Source organism: Lissotriton helveticus, chromosome 1_1, assembly GCF_964261635.1.
Source record: "Lissotriton helveticus chromosome 1_1, aLisHel1.1, whole genome shotgun sequence".
Classification (NCBI taxonomy): domain Eukaryota; kingdom Metazoa; phylum Chordata; class Amphibia; order Caudata; family Salamandridae; genus Lissotriton; species Lissotriton helveticus.
In genome coordinates this window covers 1,465,431,119-1,465,448,736 of record NC_136057.1, presented here as the reverse complement: position 1 = coordinate 1,465,448,736, position 17,618 = coordinate 1,465,431,119, and the positions used below count along the sequence as shown (strand labels likewise).

The 17,618-nt window shown below is 47.4% G+C and overlaps 1 protein-coding gene across 1 annotated transcript in view; it reads right to left on the bottom strand.

Annotated features, from left to right (window-relative positions):
• Window positions 1–17,618, bottom strand: part of RNF41 (ring finger protein 41) — a 320,109-nt gene that overhangs the window by 43,610 nt on the left and 258,881 nt on the right. The window contains exon 6 of the mRNA XM_078686225.1: window positions 7,110–7,213. Within this exon, the coding sequence (XP_078542351.1) occupies window positions 7,110–7,213 (104 nt within the window). The remainder of the gene's footprint in view (window positions 1–7,109; window positions 7,214–17,618) is intronic.

Genomic DNA, 17,618 nt, shown 5'->3' with positions numbered 1-17,618 from the left:
ATTTATATCTATGCATAGAATAAATAGTAGTACCCTCCTTAGCGGCGGGTGCCCGTGCCAGCTGCAGCAGTCTGAAAGAGAGTCCTGAGAACAGCCTGACCTACAGCAGCTTGCTGTTTCGAGTGCACATCCACGCAGTAGTGTTTGGTGAATGTGTGTATGGTGGTCCATGTGGCTGCTCTACATATGTCCTTTAGAGGAATGTTTCCTAGGGAAGCCATGGATGCCCCCAACTTGCGTGTGGAATGCGCCCTTGGGGGGATGGTTAGTGTGCGTTTAGCCTTTAGATAACAGATTTGGATGCACTTAACAATCCATCTGGCTATACCTGATTTAGAGATTGGGTTGCCCTTGAGTTGTGGAGAGAAGGCAACGAACAGTTGTTTAGTTTTCCTGAAATCTTTAGTCCTGTCGATGTAATACAGCAGAGCTTGTTTAACATCAAGTGAATGTAGTGCTCCGTCAGCTACTGAATTAGGATTTGGGAAGAATACAGGTAGTTCAATAGTCTGGTTAATGTGGAACTGTGACACTACCTTGGGCATAAATTTAGGGTTGGTGCGCAGCACAACCCTATTAGCATGAATTTGGATGAAAGGTTCCTGAATAGTAAGGGCTTGCAGCTTGCAAACGCGTCGTAGTGACGTAATTGCCACCAGAAAAGCCACCTTCCACGTGAGAAATTGTATCTCACAAGAGTGAAGAGGTTCCAATGGTGGACCCATGAGCCTGGTGAGGACTATGTTGAGGTTCCAGACAGGCGAAGGCGGGTGTCTTGGAGGAATGACCCTTTTCAGTCCCTCCATGAAAGCTTTAATGGCTGGCACTCTGAAAAGGGACAGATGCTGTCTATTTTGAAGATAAGTCGCCATTGCAGCTAAATGTATCCTGATGGAACTATACGCTAGGTTACACTTGTATAGGTGCAGCAAGTAACTTATGATGTTCTGTGTGGAAGCATCAAGTGGATTTATGTTATGAGTGGAGCAATAGATAACAAAACGCTTCCACTTTGCCGCATAGCAGGCCCTGGTGGTAGGTCGCCTAGCCTCCTTTATGATGTCCATGCAGTCAGGAGGCAGGTTCAGGTAGCCAAACTCTATGACCTCAGGAGCCATATTGCAAGGCTCAACTGCTGCGGATCTGGGTGCTGAATGTCGCCATGGCTCTGCGTGAGGAGACTGGGAGTGAGACGAAGGCGTTGGTGTGGAATCACGGAAAGTTCTAGGAACGTGGTGTACCACGCCTGCCGTGCCCACGTTGGAGCAACCAGGATGAGCGTTATGGAGTGTTGTCTCAGTTTGCGTGCCACCAGCGGTGCGGGAGGAAAAGCGTACGCAAATCTGTTCGACCAGTTCATCCATATCGCATTGCCCTGAGACTGCGGGTGTGGGAACCTGGCGGCGAAGGTGCGGCATTTTGCGTTTTCGTGAGTGGCGAATAGGTCGATCTCTGGATGACCCCACTGCTGGAAATATGGGTGGAGCACTGAGGGATGAATCTCCCACTCGTGCATCTGATGGCTGTATCTGCTGAGCAGGTCCGCCATCTGGTTGTCCCTGCCTGGGAGGTGTTCCGCCATGATAAACATGTTCCTCTGAATGGCCCACTTCCACATGCACTGTGCCAGGTGCGACAATTGTGGAGAGTGTGTCCCCCCCCTGTTTCTGAATGTAATACATCGCAGTCATGTTGTCCGTCCGGATCAGCACGACTTTGTTGCAGAGATATAACTTGAACGCCTTCATAGCCATGAAGATCGCCATCAGTTCCAGTAGGTTGATGTGCATCTTCTGCTGTTGCGGTGACCATAGTCCCTGCACTGTATAATGGAGGACATGCGCCTCCCAGCCCTGGAGAGATGCGTCAGTCGTCAGCACTATCTGTGGTACAGGCTCTTGGAACGGTCGTCCCCTGCAAAGGTTTTGTGTGTTCCACCAATGCAGAGAGTTGTATGCACGACCGGTCACCAACACTAGGTCTTGTGCCCCTGAGCCTGGTTCCACTGGCGTGCCAAGCATTCCTGAAGCGGACGCATGTGTAGCCTCGCGTGCGGGACTACAAAGATGCAGGAGGCCATCATGCCTATCAGTTGCATGAACACCTGCGCTGGGAGTGAGCGTTGTGGCTTGAACTTTTGAATCAGCACGTGCATGCTGTTGACCCTCACTGAGTTTGGCTGCGCTGTGGCAGCGAGCGTGTTTATTTCCGCGCCTAGGTACTGTTGCACCTGTGCGGGCTGAAGGTGGGACTTTTGGTAATTGAGCGAAAATCCTAGACTGTGCAAGAGGTGGATTGTGCGTGACATGTGGTTGGCACACTGCTGGGCCGACTTTGCTTGCACCAGCCAGTCGTCTAGATACGGGTAGACATGGATGTGTTGTCTCTGAAGATGCGCGGCCACAGTCGCTAAGCACTTCGTGAACACCCTGGGGGCTGTAGTGACCCCGAAAGGCAAGACCTTGAACTGGTAATGCTGGTTGTTGATGGTGAACCTGAGGTATTTCCTGTGACTGGGGTGAATGGGAATGTGGAAGTATGCATCCTTTAGATCCAGGGTTGCTAGGAAATCTCCTTGACTGAGCAACGGGAGAACCTGCTGTAATGTTAGCATGTGAAAGTGTTCTGATAGGATGTATATGTTTAGAGGTCTCAGGTCGAGAATGGGCCTGAGAGACCCGTCCTTTTTGGGGACTAAGAAGTACAGTGAATACACCCCTTGTCCATGTTGTTCCAAAGGCACGAGTTCTATGGCCCCTTTTTGCAGCATGGACAAGACTTCCTGCTGCAATAAGTGCATGTGCTCGGCGGACATAGGACGGTGCCTTGAAGGAATGTTGGGTGGAGTGGAGGTTAGTTCTAGACAGTAACCGTGTTGTATAAGTTGTCTCACCCACCTGTCCATGGTAATGCTTTCCCAGACTGGCAGGAACTGTTGGAGTCTCCCCCCGACGGGTGTTATATGGTCGGGGGGCAGTGACAAGGCGTCACTGCTTGTTAGCGGCAGAGGATCTGGCATTATTATTTCCATATCCTCTGCCCTTGGTGCTGTTTCCACGATATCCACCCCTATTGTTCTTGTTATAGGTGGTTTGTGTGCCACTTTTGGTGTACTGTGCTTGTTGTGACGCTTGTCCTCTAGAAGCTCCCCTGTTACCGGAGCGACGAAAGGAATTGCCCCTGAACTGCTGAGACTGCAGAGCTCCCATGGATTTCGCAGTTTCAGTGTCCTTCTTAATCTTCTCAAGAGTGGTGTCTACCTCTGGACCGAACAGGAAGTCAGGGTTAACTGGCTGATTGAGTAGGGTAGTCTGGATTTCAGCCTTAAAGCCAGAGATACGGAGCCAGGCATGCCTCCGGAGCATAACGCTAGTATTTATGGCTCTTGCTGCTGTGTCGGCTGCATCTAACGCGCACTTAATGGATGCGTTGGAGATCAACTTCCCCTCTTGTATAAGCATTTCTGCCCCCTCCTTATAAGTATCAGGCAGGTGTTGCATGAGCTGCTCTAACGTGTCATAGTGTGCCCTGTCATATCTTGCTAACAGGGCTTGTGTATTGGAGATCCTCCAAATATTAGCAGCTTGAGCTGCCACACGTTTCCCAGGGGCTTCTAAGATCTTTGATTCTTTGTCCAGAGGAGGAGCATCACCAGTTGTCTGAGAGTTTGCAAATTAGTTCTGTGGAAATAAACTTCTAACCGCAGATACCTCACCTTTTGAATAGATACCAAAGCATCATCTCCCAGGTTGTGGATCTGGGAATAGACTCAAACCAAAAAGTCCTGCAGGACCGAACAGGCAAAGTGTCCTTCTCAATGGATCTGGTTGTGCAGAAAGTGCTTCATGAACATATACAGGGATACCCAAGTCGCTACCTGGCAAATGTCCAGGACAGTCACCTCACGTACCTATGCAGTGGTAGCAGATTTGGCTCTGGTAGAGTGACCCTTAAGCCTTCTGGGGGTTACATTCTGGCCAAAGTTTAGCAGATCTTCATGCAGAGCACAGACCAGTAAGAAGGCCCTTTGCTGCATAGCCTTGATTTTCTTTGCTCAAACAAACAAACCAGATAAAGAGTTGATTGTCCAAATGGTGTTCTCTTGTATGATCAATGTAGAAACAAAGGTCCCTTTTCGGTTCGAATCGATAGAGGAAATAGGGAGGTGAGAAAATAATGCTGGAAGGGTGATGTTCTGCCCAACATGAAATGGCGTCACTACCTTTAGAAGGAGGGAGGCACAAGTCCATAAGACCTGCCTATCTCGATAGAGGATGGTGAAAGGCGGTTAACAGAAAGTGCTTCTAACTTGTTAACCCACTGTGCCAAGGTTATGCCTACACGAAATGCTGTTTTGAGGGTGACCAGGCAAAGAGGGCAGCTATGGACAGGTTCAAAGGGAGTACACATGAAGAATATAAGAACCAAGTTCAAATCTCATTAGTCTTAATAAAAAAAGAAGGGGGGAAAGACTATATGAACAAAGTGAACTATATGAACTTGTTCAGTAAGTAAAGAAAGAGGGCTGGCTAGGCAACCACAAAAAGGCAGAAAAGCTTTCAGATACCCTTTAACTCCTTGAGTGCTCATGATGGCTCCCGGCCGTCATGAGTCACAGTAGGTGTGTGCTCATGACGGCCGGGAGCCGTCCGAACGTTGCCGCTCCGCCCACGCGGTATTAATTCCCCGCCTGTGCGAGAGAATTAATCAGTGGGCGGAGTTCGGACAGCTCCCGGCTGTCATGAGCACACGCCCACCGTGATTTATGACGTCGGGAGCCGTCCTGAGTACGGGAGCGCCACGCTCAACCCCACCCCCCTCGCACCGCGGCGGAAATTGCCCCGCAGCGAAGGGGTTAACACTGCCCAATCCAAGTCCTTGCTAGGCTACAGTCAACACAAACACCATCACTTTAGACATCTTAGCATAAAGTGGGGCATTCTACTTGTCAACACACCAACCCACATACATGTCCCAATGGCAGGCTTATACAGGTTTGATTGAGTGACACCTGGCTGCCAAGAGGACGTCAAAATCTTCGTGAGGAAAATCAAAAGCACTCAAATACAACCACTCAATCTCCAAGCATGGAGGTGGAGAGTGGGCAGATACGGCTGCAGGACACTGCCCTGCTGCTGTGACAGGAGATCCTCCTGAAGGGCAGCCTGATCGGAGGGCGGATGCTCATGTCCAGGAGTTCTTGATATCACACCCTCCATTACGGGGCCACAAGGATAACTTTTTCGTGATCTTCCTCAGAACTATGGGCAGAGGGTACGAGAGGTATTGTCGGAAAGGCATAGAGAAGTTCCCAAGGTCTATCCTACAAAGAACGAGTCTTCAAGCGAGACACAACTTGGAAACTACAACACGCAAAGTTGCTGACATTGCGCATTCTTAGCTATCCCTAAAAGATTGAGCCAAGGCTCTTCCTATTCACTGGAAAGAACCTGTGCCACCTACGTAGGTAACTGCCATTTGTGATCCGCAAGACATTGATGGCTGTTTGTCTGCTCCAGTGTTCAGTGAACCCACCATTTGGAGTGTCACCAGGAAAATTCCTTGCTGGTTTAGCTATGTCCAGAGAATCAAAGGCTCCTGGCACAGGGTCTACAGCCCCAACCAGTCCTGTCAGGCAAAGAAATGCACAGCCTTGGTCGAAGTCAAGCAGCACTGTCTCAGTGCCAGACAGCACTATGGGTTGGCTGTCGTTGTCCAGAGTCAATGGCGCCAGCATCTGTGGAAAATTATTCTGCCATGGGTTGAGATGCCGAAGAGGGAACTGGCACCGAAGTCAGTGCAGAGCCCTGAGCAAATCCAGAGTGTCCAGCTGGTGCCAATGGCAGACTTCTCACCGGAAACCTAGTTGGGAGTCCTCTCAGCACCTTGGGTCATACAGGCGTGCAGGGGGACCCCTGAACATGCCACAAAAGTCTTAACATGGCTTTCTGAAAGTCCTAAACTTGCTGCGGCATCCCCAACAGCTCCAGTAATTCTGGTTGCCACGGAACAAAGGTTGGAATAGTCTCTGAAGTACAACAACTTGGAAGTACGGCCTAGAGGCACGATGATGCCCTCATGCCTTCTCCGGAGATTGAGAGTGGCGGGATGAGACAGAGACCTGCTTGGACTTCTTATGCTTCTTGGATTTATTGGAGGATTTAGATCGTGAAGACGGTATGCCCCGAGAGCCACCATGGGACTGGGACCTACTTTTGGACATAAACCGGTCGCGGTGTGCGGTCTTGCAGTGCTTTGCTACAAAAGAGTGTTGCTTCCTGGTCTCGAATGACCTTGAGGTGCATCAAGGCACATTCACTGCAGTCATGGTCCGACCCTAGGTGCAATAGGTGGTTCAGTCCCAGACATTTGTTTGATATTCCCCACAGGATTTAGAAATTTGTCTCAGAGACAAGGGGTATCTCCAGATCTGTGTTTGTTGGTGCAGAAAAAATAAATGGAACGGATGTCAAGTGTGCATGGGTGGTGCCAATATGGCAGCATCTGTCGGAATGCAAGGGCGAGGTTTAAGATTCTCTAGATCCTGTCTGATGCTTGGGGAGTATTCAAAAGGTAAGGAATCTGTGGTCAGAATACTGGTTATGACGCTGCCTGCGAAAGACATTGAAAACGGTCTGTAGAGAGGCGACAAAAAAAGGCACATGTAGTAAAGAGGAATTTCTAGCCATTAAAAAGTGTTAAGTGGGCACAAAGTAGAAACATACTCAACCAATCCACCTTTTGGGGACCATTTCTCGGAATGACATGAATCTCCTTAATAATCCACTTTGCTGCATTACCGAATCCTCTCTTTTCATTGCAGATGTCCACTCAGTAGTTCATCAATCCTGTAGGCTTGACCATATGAAGGCCTCCAATAATAAGTTCTACACATCTGTTAACATACCATTACAGATAAACACAACACACCACAACATACATAACCCAATACTACTGGTATCTCAGAACATTAAACTATCATTGCTGAAGCTAAACACCCACTTGGGCACTTCAATACACTTCCCCAACCCTACCACCACATCCCCCTCAAACCAGAGTTCTAGGACTCTTTGGTACCCCTTGCCCCAACGGGCCCTTGGAGTACTCACTCTAGGATTTCATTGTACTCTATTGTTTCTTCCAAGTTCTGCATGTTGGGGTTCACACTTCGAATGGCTCGCATGTAGGCTTTGAGAAGCTGGATATCACGTTTCTGTAACAAAGGCAGGATAAACAAATAAAATCAGAGACTGGAACAAAGGACATGTAGTTAGGCAAAGACAACAGGCTGAAATACGCCACATACTAAGAAGGATAATGTTACTTACCCAGTAAGCTTCAGTTCCTGGCATGTAGAGCTGTACATTCACATGCTGTGCATAGCTTGCAATCTAGTGTTGGGTCCGGATGTTTGCACTTTGTTTTTCTTTGAAGAAGTCTTTCCAGTCACGAGGAAGGCGATTCCTCTTTTCGGTGATAGTGCGCATGGGCATCGACTCCATTGTTAGATTGTTTGCCGCAGAGGGTAAGAATGGAGTAGTAGTAAAGAATAGAGATTTCCATGTGAATGTATGTAAATTAAATAGAGAACTAAAGCAGATACAGGTATCCGGGGAGGTGGGTGGGCACATGTGAATCTACAGCTATACATGCAAAGAACAGATGCTTACTGGATAAGTAACATTATCCGTTCAAGGCATGTGAGCTGTAGATCACATGCTGTGCATAGACTATATAGCAGTACCCTCCCCAAAGTGGTGGCTAACCTGTAACTGTTGGGAGTGGTCTGAAATAGTGTCTTAAGTACTGCTTGACCCACATTGGCTTGTTGTCTCGCTAACACATCTACAAAGTGAATGCGTGTGGTGTGGACCATGTTGCAGCTCTGCAAATGTCAACTATGGGAATGTTTTACAAAAAAGCCATGGTGGCCCCTAGCTTGTGAGTAGAATGTGCCCTAGGGGGTACAGTTGGAGTTCGCTTTGCTTTCGAATAGCAGGTTTGAATGCACTTAACAATCCACCTTGCAATAACTGATATGGAAATAGGATTTCCCTTGTATGGTGGCGCCAAAAGCAACAAAGTTGTTTTGTTTTACAAAAAGATTTTGTCCTTTCAATGTAGTACAAGAGTGCTCTTCGAACATCTTTGGTGTGTAAAGCTCGTTCGGCCACTGAATCAGGTTGAGGGAAGAATACAGGTAATTCTACCGACTGATTTATGTGAAATGCAGATACTACCTTAGGTAAAAATGTAGGATTGGTACGAAAACCACTTTGTCTCTGTGTAGTTGGAAAAATGGTTCTTGTACGGATAATGCCTGTAATTCACTCACTCTCCTTAAAGAAGTGATTGCAATGAGGAAAGCGGTTTTCCAGGAGAGGAACTGTGGTTTGCATTTGTGCATGGGGTCAAAAGGTGGGCTCATTAATCTTGGGAGGACGATATTAAGATTCCACACTGGAGCAGGTGGAAGTTTAGGTGGCATGACTCTTTACTGCTTCCATGAAGGCTTTGATCACTGGTACTCTAAACAACGACAAATGCAGTCTATTTTGTAAATATGCAGCTATTACCGCTAGGTGTAGTCTGATTGAGGTGTAAGCCAACGCAGACTTTTGCAAGTGTAACAGATAGAAGATGATGTTTTGTATGGAAGCACCAAGAGGGTTGATTGTAACCACAATAAACAACAAATCACTTACACTTAGCTGCGCAGCAGGCCCTTGTAGTAGGTCTTTCAGCCTCCCTAATGATAGTCATACATTCTGTTGGAAGGTTCAAGTAACCAAACTCTAAGATATCAGGAGCGAGATAGGGAGGTTCAGCTGTTTGAGATCTGGATGTCTGATTTCTCCATAGCTATGTGTGAGGAGACTGGAGGGTAAATGCAGCTTTTGATGCTGAACCAGAGATAGCTCCTACAGGGTTGTGAACCAAGGTTGACGTGCTCATGTGAGACCTACTAGGATTAGTGTGGGATGTTTGTCTGAGCTTGTGAACCACTAATGGAATGAGTGGGAGAGGCAGAAAAGAGTAGGCAAATATCCCGGACCAGTTCATCCATAGTGCATTGCCCTTGGATTGCGGGTGTGGGCACCTGGTGTGAAGCTTCGTCATTTTGCATTTTGGTATGTGGCGAACAGGTCGATGTGAGGAACTCCCCAACTTTGAAAGCATGGGAGGAGAACCTGAGGGAGTTCCCAATCATGTATTTGCTGCCTCTGCCTGCTGAGATCTGCAATCTGGTTGTTCACTCCTGGGAGGTGTTCCGCTAGGAGATTAAGTTTGTGGTGAATGGCCCACCTCCAGATGTCTTGGGCTAAGTGGAACAGTTGGATAGAGTCCCCACCCCCCGTTTTTGTATGTAATACATAGCGGTCATGTTGTCTGTATGAACCAAGACAGCTTGCCCTCCAGGTGAGTCTGAAACTCCTTTAGGGCTAGAAAGATTGCAAGCAGCTCTAGATGACGGATGTGTAGCAACTTCTGCTGTTGACTCCACAGGGCTTGCACTGTGTGCTGTTGTAGATGAGCTCCCCAGTCAGTGAGGAGCGCGTCCGCCGTCAGTACTATCCGTGGTAACGGGTCTATGAACGGCCGTCCTTTTGACACATTTTGTGTTTTCCTACAGCAGAGAGTGAGGAGTACAGCCGCTTACCAACACTAGATCGGTCAATAGACCCGGTGACTGGTTCCACTGACGGGCTAAGCTAAGCATACTTTTAGTGGACGCATGTGCAGCTTGGCATGGGGGACAATTATGATGCAAGATGCCATCATTCCCAGCAGTTGCATATAAACCAGAGCTGGAATCCAATGATTGGGTTGAAACTGGAGAACTAAAGCCGGAATATTTAGAATTCTTGCTACACTGGTGAAGGCCAGAGCTTTAGTATCTAGCATGGCTCCTAGGTAGTCCTAATTATTGGCTGGTTGGAGATGTGATTTAGTCACAATGATAGTGAACCTTAGTTAATGTTTTAAGTGAATCGTTCTGAAAGTGTGCAGAAGACATTGCTGGTACGTGTTGGCTTTGATGAACAGTTGTCTAAGTATGGGAAGACATGGATGCTTTGTCTTCTTAGGTGAGCAGATACCACCGCCAGACCGTTTGTGAAGACTCTGGGGGCCGTGGTGACTCCGAATGGGAGTACCTTGAACTGGAAGTGTTGACCCGCTACCACAAACCTGAGGAATTTGCGATTTGCGGGGTGGATTACAATATGAAAATAGGAGTCTTTTAAATCTAGAGTAGACAGAAAATCCTCTTTCTGCAGCAGAGGAAGTACTTGTTGAAGGGCTACAATGTGGAAATGATCTGACTGAACGTAAAGATTGAGTTCTCTGAGATATAATTTTGGTCTGAGAAAACCATCTTTTTTTGGGTATTAGGAAGTAAAAGGAGTTCAGGCTTGACCCATGATGTTGGGGGAGTAGCGGCTCTAAAGCCCCCGTTAGAAGTAGAGACTGAACCGCTTATTTGAGGAAGTGTAGGTGATCTGGTGAAAGTTTGTGTGACTTTGGTGGAGTGTTTGGAGGAGTGTTGATGAAATCCAGGCAGTAACCAGGACGGATAATTTGTAGTGCCCAATTGTCTGTTATGGACTGCCAGATTGGTTAGAAATCTGGCAGCCTTCCCCCGACAGGTGTTAAGTGGGCAGGGGGAAGTGGAGGCAAGTCACTGCTTTGTATTGGAGGGGAGGCACATGTGTTTGAACCCCTGTCTTTGCTGTTATTACCTCTAACTCCCTCTGAAGTACCCCTAGATGGAGAGGGTTGGCTATTGCCTTTATAGGTGGAGGTGGTCTCGGAGGAGGTATTTTTAGAACCTCCATGGTAAAAAGAGAGTTGAAAAGAACCACAGCAGTGTTGACATATGGGCTCCCATGGATCTGGCCACTTCAGTGTCTTTCTTAGTTTTCTGTAGTGAAGAATCTACCACTGGGCCAAAAAGATGTTTCTTATCAAAGGGTGTATTTAATATGGAGGTTTGAACCTCAGGTTTGAACCCAGATATGCGAAGCCAGGCATGCCTCCTTAAGAGGACACTGGTGTTTATAGCCCTAGCAGCAGTGTCTGCAGCATCAGGGAAACATCTTATTTCGTTGTTAGAAATAAGTTGTCCTTCACGCACCAGGTCTTGTGCTTTAGATCTATGTTCCTGGTCAAATATTTGATCAATTCCTCCATCTCGTCCCAGTGCGTATGGTCGTAACGTGCTAGCAATGCCTGGGTGTTGGAGACACGCCAGAAGTTTGCTGCCTGAGAGGCTACCCCTTTCCCCGAAGCATCAATAAGTTTGAATTTTTTACCCAGGGGTGGAGCATCTCCTGTTTGGGAATTGGCTCTTTTCCTTGCTTTGGGCACAACTAGGTAGTCTAGTTGTAACTGACCCCTTATATATGCTAGGTCCAGTGGTGCTGGCTTGTACTTCTTGTGTACTCTAGGGGCAAGAATACAAGCTCTGACCAGGGTCATTAAAAATGCCATCTACATGCCTGATCCTCCCTTTGAGCATGGGTAGTGTGTGTGATGACTTCTGCGTGGTACTGAGGGTTTCAAAGACGAAATCCTCTAAGGATTCTTTATGTAGCTGCACTCCATAGTAGTTGGCAGCTTTACACAGTAATGCAATGTAGCCTACACAGTCATCTGGTGGAGAGGGCTTGTTAGGGTACTAGTAGGGATCATTGCCTGTGGGCAAATTGGTGTTGTAATCGTCCCATGGGTCTTGTAGTGGCTGATTAACATCCCTATTGTCATCTCCATCATCCTGGTTGTCAGGTGTATCTGGAGGTAAATGTTCAGGTGAAGTTGGCTGAAACGGAGGGGAAGGAGGTGATGGAAGAGGCAGAGGAAGAAGAGGGGAAGGTTAGTTCCAACCGTTCTTTTCTTCAAAGGAATGTGATATTCCTCTTCTGTATCAGCCCTTCTTAAAGTCACTTTAGTGGTGACATGTCCAGTCTGTGGATGAATATACAACACTGTTTCGGATCCGGTTTGTCGATTGGAGCATCAAAACTGTGCTTTTTCGGTGTTTCCTGGGAGATTCCCAGGAACCAAATGCACTGCCCCTTCACTCAGATGACTGTAAATAGTGAATCATCAAACAGTTGCAATATGTTTGTCATAAATGTAAGCAATTCAACATAGTAAACATGCAAATATAACAATTCAAAAACATGTCATAGATGCCATTGGTGGTTTGTTGCTTAGTAGATTTTTAATAAATGTTCTTATGAAGTTGTTGTTTTATCACAAATTCCAGAACTGTTGCAACGGTATTTGTTTATACATCCCAATGCATTTCGGGCCAAACAATGTGCCCTTCGTCAGGGGAATCTACAAAACGATAATTTTATACATTAGTCAACAATGTCGGCAGAAATGTGTATAGCACATCATGCTAAGAGAACAGGAACTCGTTAAGAGATCAACACTTACAGAGTAGGCAAAATGCCCGAAAGAAAGATCAGAAGAAAGAAGAACCCATTAAGTGGGGGTGATTGAGAAAAATATGAAAAAGGAACGCTGAAAAAGTGATCCGTAAAGGAAAGGAACGTGTGTTGTGTAGTGCGGAACCCCGTGTTAAAAGTGGAATATATAGGAAATGCTTACTTTATCTTGCCGGGAGCATGAGATAAAGGCTGTGTGAGTCAATGACTCTACGCGCTAATGCTTCAGTGGGCTAGTAAAAAAGAATGAATGCGAGGGTCACACTCAAGTAATCCAGTGTAAAGCGGAATGGGAAATGAAAGATAAAAACGTGCGCTCACCCGTAGGCGTTTGCTCGAGGTGTTATCGTATCGCGTAAGGGAAGCGTCCCTAAAAAGGAAAAGGAACAGTGTACAGTGAGTGACCTTGTGTAGACATGGTCAATCTACTACGGCAGGAATCTAGTGGTAGGTGAAAGGCTTACCGGTTAGGGTTTCACATGTGTCCAACAGGCTGCTCTGTGGCGAGTGAAACGGGTGCGTAAGAGGGAGTGTTGCTAAAACGGAGAGCGAGGTAATAGAAAGAGGACTACGTATGTGTGCGCCATCTTGAAACTAGAGACGAAAGAAATGAAGTAAAACAGCATAGTAAAGTACTCTGAGAGATAGTGTTGTTAGTGTTGGTAAATTAAATTATTAAAAAAATTATTTAAAAAATACACTTCAGGGTGGGTCCAGAATATTTACTAATGAAAACGTTGAATCGTGAAAAAATCATGTCTTGCACAAACAGAAATGTAATACTGCCACTCCACGTGTGCACAATCTGCATGACAATAAACAGACAGGCAATATGAGAAACGAGCAAAAGAATCATTGGTTGGCCTGTGGTAATGGACACTTACATAAAACATGCTAGTTCAAATTTGTCATTTAAACCTGTGGGACTCAAGGTTTGCATGTGCCAAATCCAATATGATTCTCGTTGTGATAGTGTTTGTGCTCGGTCATGTTCAGGGTCAGGTTCAATCACCTGCAGGATGCCAAATTTTAATTGGGCTATATTGTGTCTGTGGGTGAGCCAGTGTTGGGCTAGTGGAGAGTTTGCGTTCTGTGTGCGAATTCTGCTCTTATGTTCAGTAATTCTTGTACGCAAACTCCGCTCTGTTTTACCTACATAATAGAGGTCACAAGGACATTTTATGTAGTACACAACATAATTGCTGTTACAAGTTGCTGTGTATGCCAAAGTGATAGGTTTACCAGATCTGGGATGATTCATGGTTTTCCCTGTGATTGCATTATTGCAATTAGAGCAATTCATGCATTTAAGCAAACCTTTGTGTTGGACCTTGGGTTGTGAGAGTTTTTTATTTAGAATTTCCTTTGGATTGCTCGCCCTTTTATAAGCAAAAAGTGGTTGGGCACTAAACATGCCCCCAAAGTCAGGTTGGTGTCTGTGTTGGTGGACCCGAAGTGTGTATCGGGGGCCGAATGGTGGGGGTCGGAGCTGGACTTGTATTTCGACGCTGCAGGTCTCAGCTCGGAGTTCGATTTGGAGGGAGTCTTTTTGGAGGCGGAAGGCTTTTTCAGTAGACTTCGGTGCAAAGCCAGAAGGCAGGGCATCAGAAGCGTGGTCTCGGTGCAGACCGGAGCCCGAGGGCATGGGTTGGACCAGAGCCTTCTTTTTCTGTGTAGTTGTGTCTTGGGACGAGGGGGTAGCTGTACTCCCGGTACATTGTCCATGTGGGATGTCGTCCTCTTCGGAGTCGAGCTCCGAGGTGGCGACCAGCTCCTGCTCCTCCTCGGTTCCTTTGGCCTTCACGGCCTCTTCACACGAATGGTGCCTGAAGATGTCCGGAATGGAGCTTGTGTGCTGACTCTGCATGTCGCGACGTCTAGCCTGACGGTTGCAAAGTGTTTTCTTAGAGCGGAAAGCCTGGCATGCGTTGCAGCCTGTGTTCGGGGGACAAACACAGGTTACACACTTCGAGTGAGTCGGTGCGCGGGTATTTTGCGTGACACTGATGGCTGAATCTGAAAGGGAGTTAGTTCCATTGACTACGGGTCGGCCCGATACCGGTAGGCCAGACGGCCTTCCACGAGCTTTCCCACCAAAAGATCAGTTTTAGTAAGTAGAGATGAATTGAAAACACCACCATCGAGGGCGAGTATCTTGCGCATCGAGGGAAACCTAAGGAATGGTGTCAGAGCGCAGCGATAGACGTCTGAACCGTATGGCAGGAAAAAACTATCTAACAATGGATTCGATGCCCGTGCGCACTATCACCGAAAGGAGGAGTCACCTACCTCGTGACAGGAAAGACTTCTTCAAAGAAAAAACAAGTGCAAACATCGGGACCCAACACTAGATGGCGAGCTATGCCCAGCATGTGATCTACAGCTCACATGCCTCGAACATCAGATTTCCAAGACTTCTGTGCTATGATGAATCATGGTCATGTCACCATAAACAGCTAAGCACAGAAGAACTAGTGGCGGGGATATCAGGGAAGAAGTGGGTTGATTGGCACCAGTCAACAAGCATAAATGGTTGGGGGCGCTAGGTGGCGCACAAGTGGAATGGCCGCATCTGTTTGAGGCTCCCACAGTCCGACTGCATATATTTTAATTATCATGTTCTAAAACATTCTTTGCTGCAATATTCCACACTTCCCATGAGAGCCTAATGCAAGTGGCACCTGACGGAGGTACCGTGATGTATGTGCTGTGAACGCTGCGGTACTGGTGAAGACTGGAGCCTGGCCGAGTGGCGCCGCTGGAAGCTGACTGAAGCGTGGGGCCAGGCACAGTAGTCAGGCGAGTGCCGTGGCTCCCACGTGGTTGACAGGCCGCACGGAGATGGAAGGAGCGGCCCGCACAACAGACTGTGGCGTCATGAAAACGGCAGCGGTGAGTCCCTCTATGTGAGTTCCCCTCTGCGAAGACTGCAACCATCGCCCGATTATATCTGCGTAAGGAGTTGCACGGGCCATTGTATGAGCGCAGACCCCGGGAGGCGGCCATTTAGTGTGCGGTAAAAGTCGGCCCAGGACACGGGATTGATAGACGTGCATGCAATTCACAACGGGCAAGGAATAAGAAGGGCGACTGCAGGCACTGACTAACTGCTGACATATTTACGGGCCCTTAGATCGCTGATGACTTGCCACTCCAGAACTGTATATTATAGAAGACAGGCGAGAGCAGCGCAGCACCCGATGCGTCAGAACACTGTAAAAAATGCGTACATAGCAGCAGTGGATGCAAACTTGATTGAGACACGTTGCTGCAGGAGTAAGACCGGTGCATCGCGATAAAGGGTTGTAGTGCACGGTAATATGGAATAGCTTCAAGAGCGGCCCTGCGAGCAGAACATCATCAAAAAACAGGCTGCCCCTAGACAGATATAAAAAGAATGCACCTTTGACTTCAGAGGCAGTGTGAATATTTGGACAAACATAGCTGAACACTACTTGGGCCACGTCAGACATATACTGTGCTGTGTGCGAAGGGTCACGGAGTGGGAAAAGACGGAGCTACTACATATGTTGAGCGGCCTGAATCACTGTACGAAGGGTGGAAGCATATGGCAGGGCCCTGGGCCTAGTACACTGAGCTCCTTTTCAGGGCACCGATATGTAAAATGAAGCGGATAGGCCACTAAAGAGAATGGTACAGTAGAGGAGGCGTTAGGCAGCTGATATTACGAACGCAAACGAGAAGGGATACACGGATACAAGTGCATTGATACTAATAGGCGCAAACCACTCGAACTGTACGATCTGTTGACTAGACAATATATACACAGTGGTGGCGGGGAGGACCATCACGTTACAGGCCTGAGGAACGCTCACACGGAAATTATTGCAAGGCATAACTGCAGCTCAAGACGGCGAATAGATATTGAGAAACGGTTGTGCGCAGAGAAGCCCTAAGCGGCGTGTGGAGACATGGGACGGCCAGATACTGCAAAGAACAAGCAGGCCTTGGAATAGCAGCAATGTTTCAGGTGTGTATCCTGTGGAGATTGCCCCGACTTGGAATACCCTCATTGCTTCTTTTCTTGGGAATGTTTGGGAGGGGGGAGGGGGTAGGGAGGGGACTGTGACACGGTTGGGGAGTGTCAGTGGGAGGGGAAGGGGGTTCAGTTATTGGGTTCGAGTCTCGGTAACGATGCCAAAACCTCCTGTGATTCTGGGCAAAAAACTTAATCTCCCCGTGCCTAACATGAAAGTAACTGGAAAACGTAAAAATGTAACGTAACTGGAAAAATATGTAAAGCGCTCTGATACCTGATTCGGTTCGGGTCTAGTTCGCGCTAAATAAAACTGCAAAAAAAAAAAAATAATAAGTCACGAGTTACTGTACAGGTACAGATTCATAGACAGGTACAAGCTTCTGGAGGCGATGCAATGTATGGCTCTTTTGCAGGGCTATGTTGTGATGCGATGGACAAAAATGGGTCATGATGGGAAGACATCGACTGTCAATATTGTCTTGGAATATATAGGGTCTAAATGATGCTAGAAAAGGCAGTAACATATTGGCGTATCTAGATCGCCATCAGGTACATATAGCGTTACTGCAGGTAACGCACTTGCATTCACGTTCAAGCCACACATTCGCGAGTAGGTGGGCACCGGTTAGGATGTTCTCCTCTTACTCATATGCTAGGGGCACAGCCGTTCTGATTAACCACATGCGTGCGGCGGTTTTTCCCGCTGCGCGCTGAAGTTTTTAAAACCCCGCGGTTCATGACGAGCTCAGCTCGTCATGAGCGCACGACAGGTAAACCTAATGACGAGCTGAGCTCGTCATGAGCGCAGAAGGGGTTAAGAGGTCAATTCAATTCTGAGTGATTGGTGACTTAACATACACAGAGGGTAGATTTGTTATTGTGTGGGGCAGACTTGGCACTGATACGGTCACAATTGTGAATTGCTATGCCCCAAACATTGTACGCCAGAATTTTTCATGACACTATGGGGAAAGGTTGTAAACATTGGGTCAATGCACATTATCTGGGGGGGGGCGACTTTAATGTAGCTAAGGCGCCTAGACTAGATAGAGCAGATGGATGTGTACAGTACAATAGGCGGTCTAGAGATGTATTGCAAGGCATTATGGAAGAAGGAGGCCTAATTGACAGCTGGCGGTTCGTTCACCCTATGCAAAGAG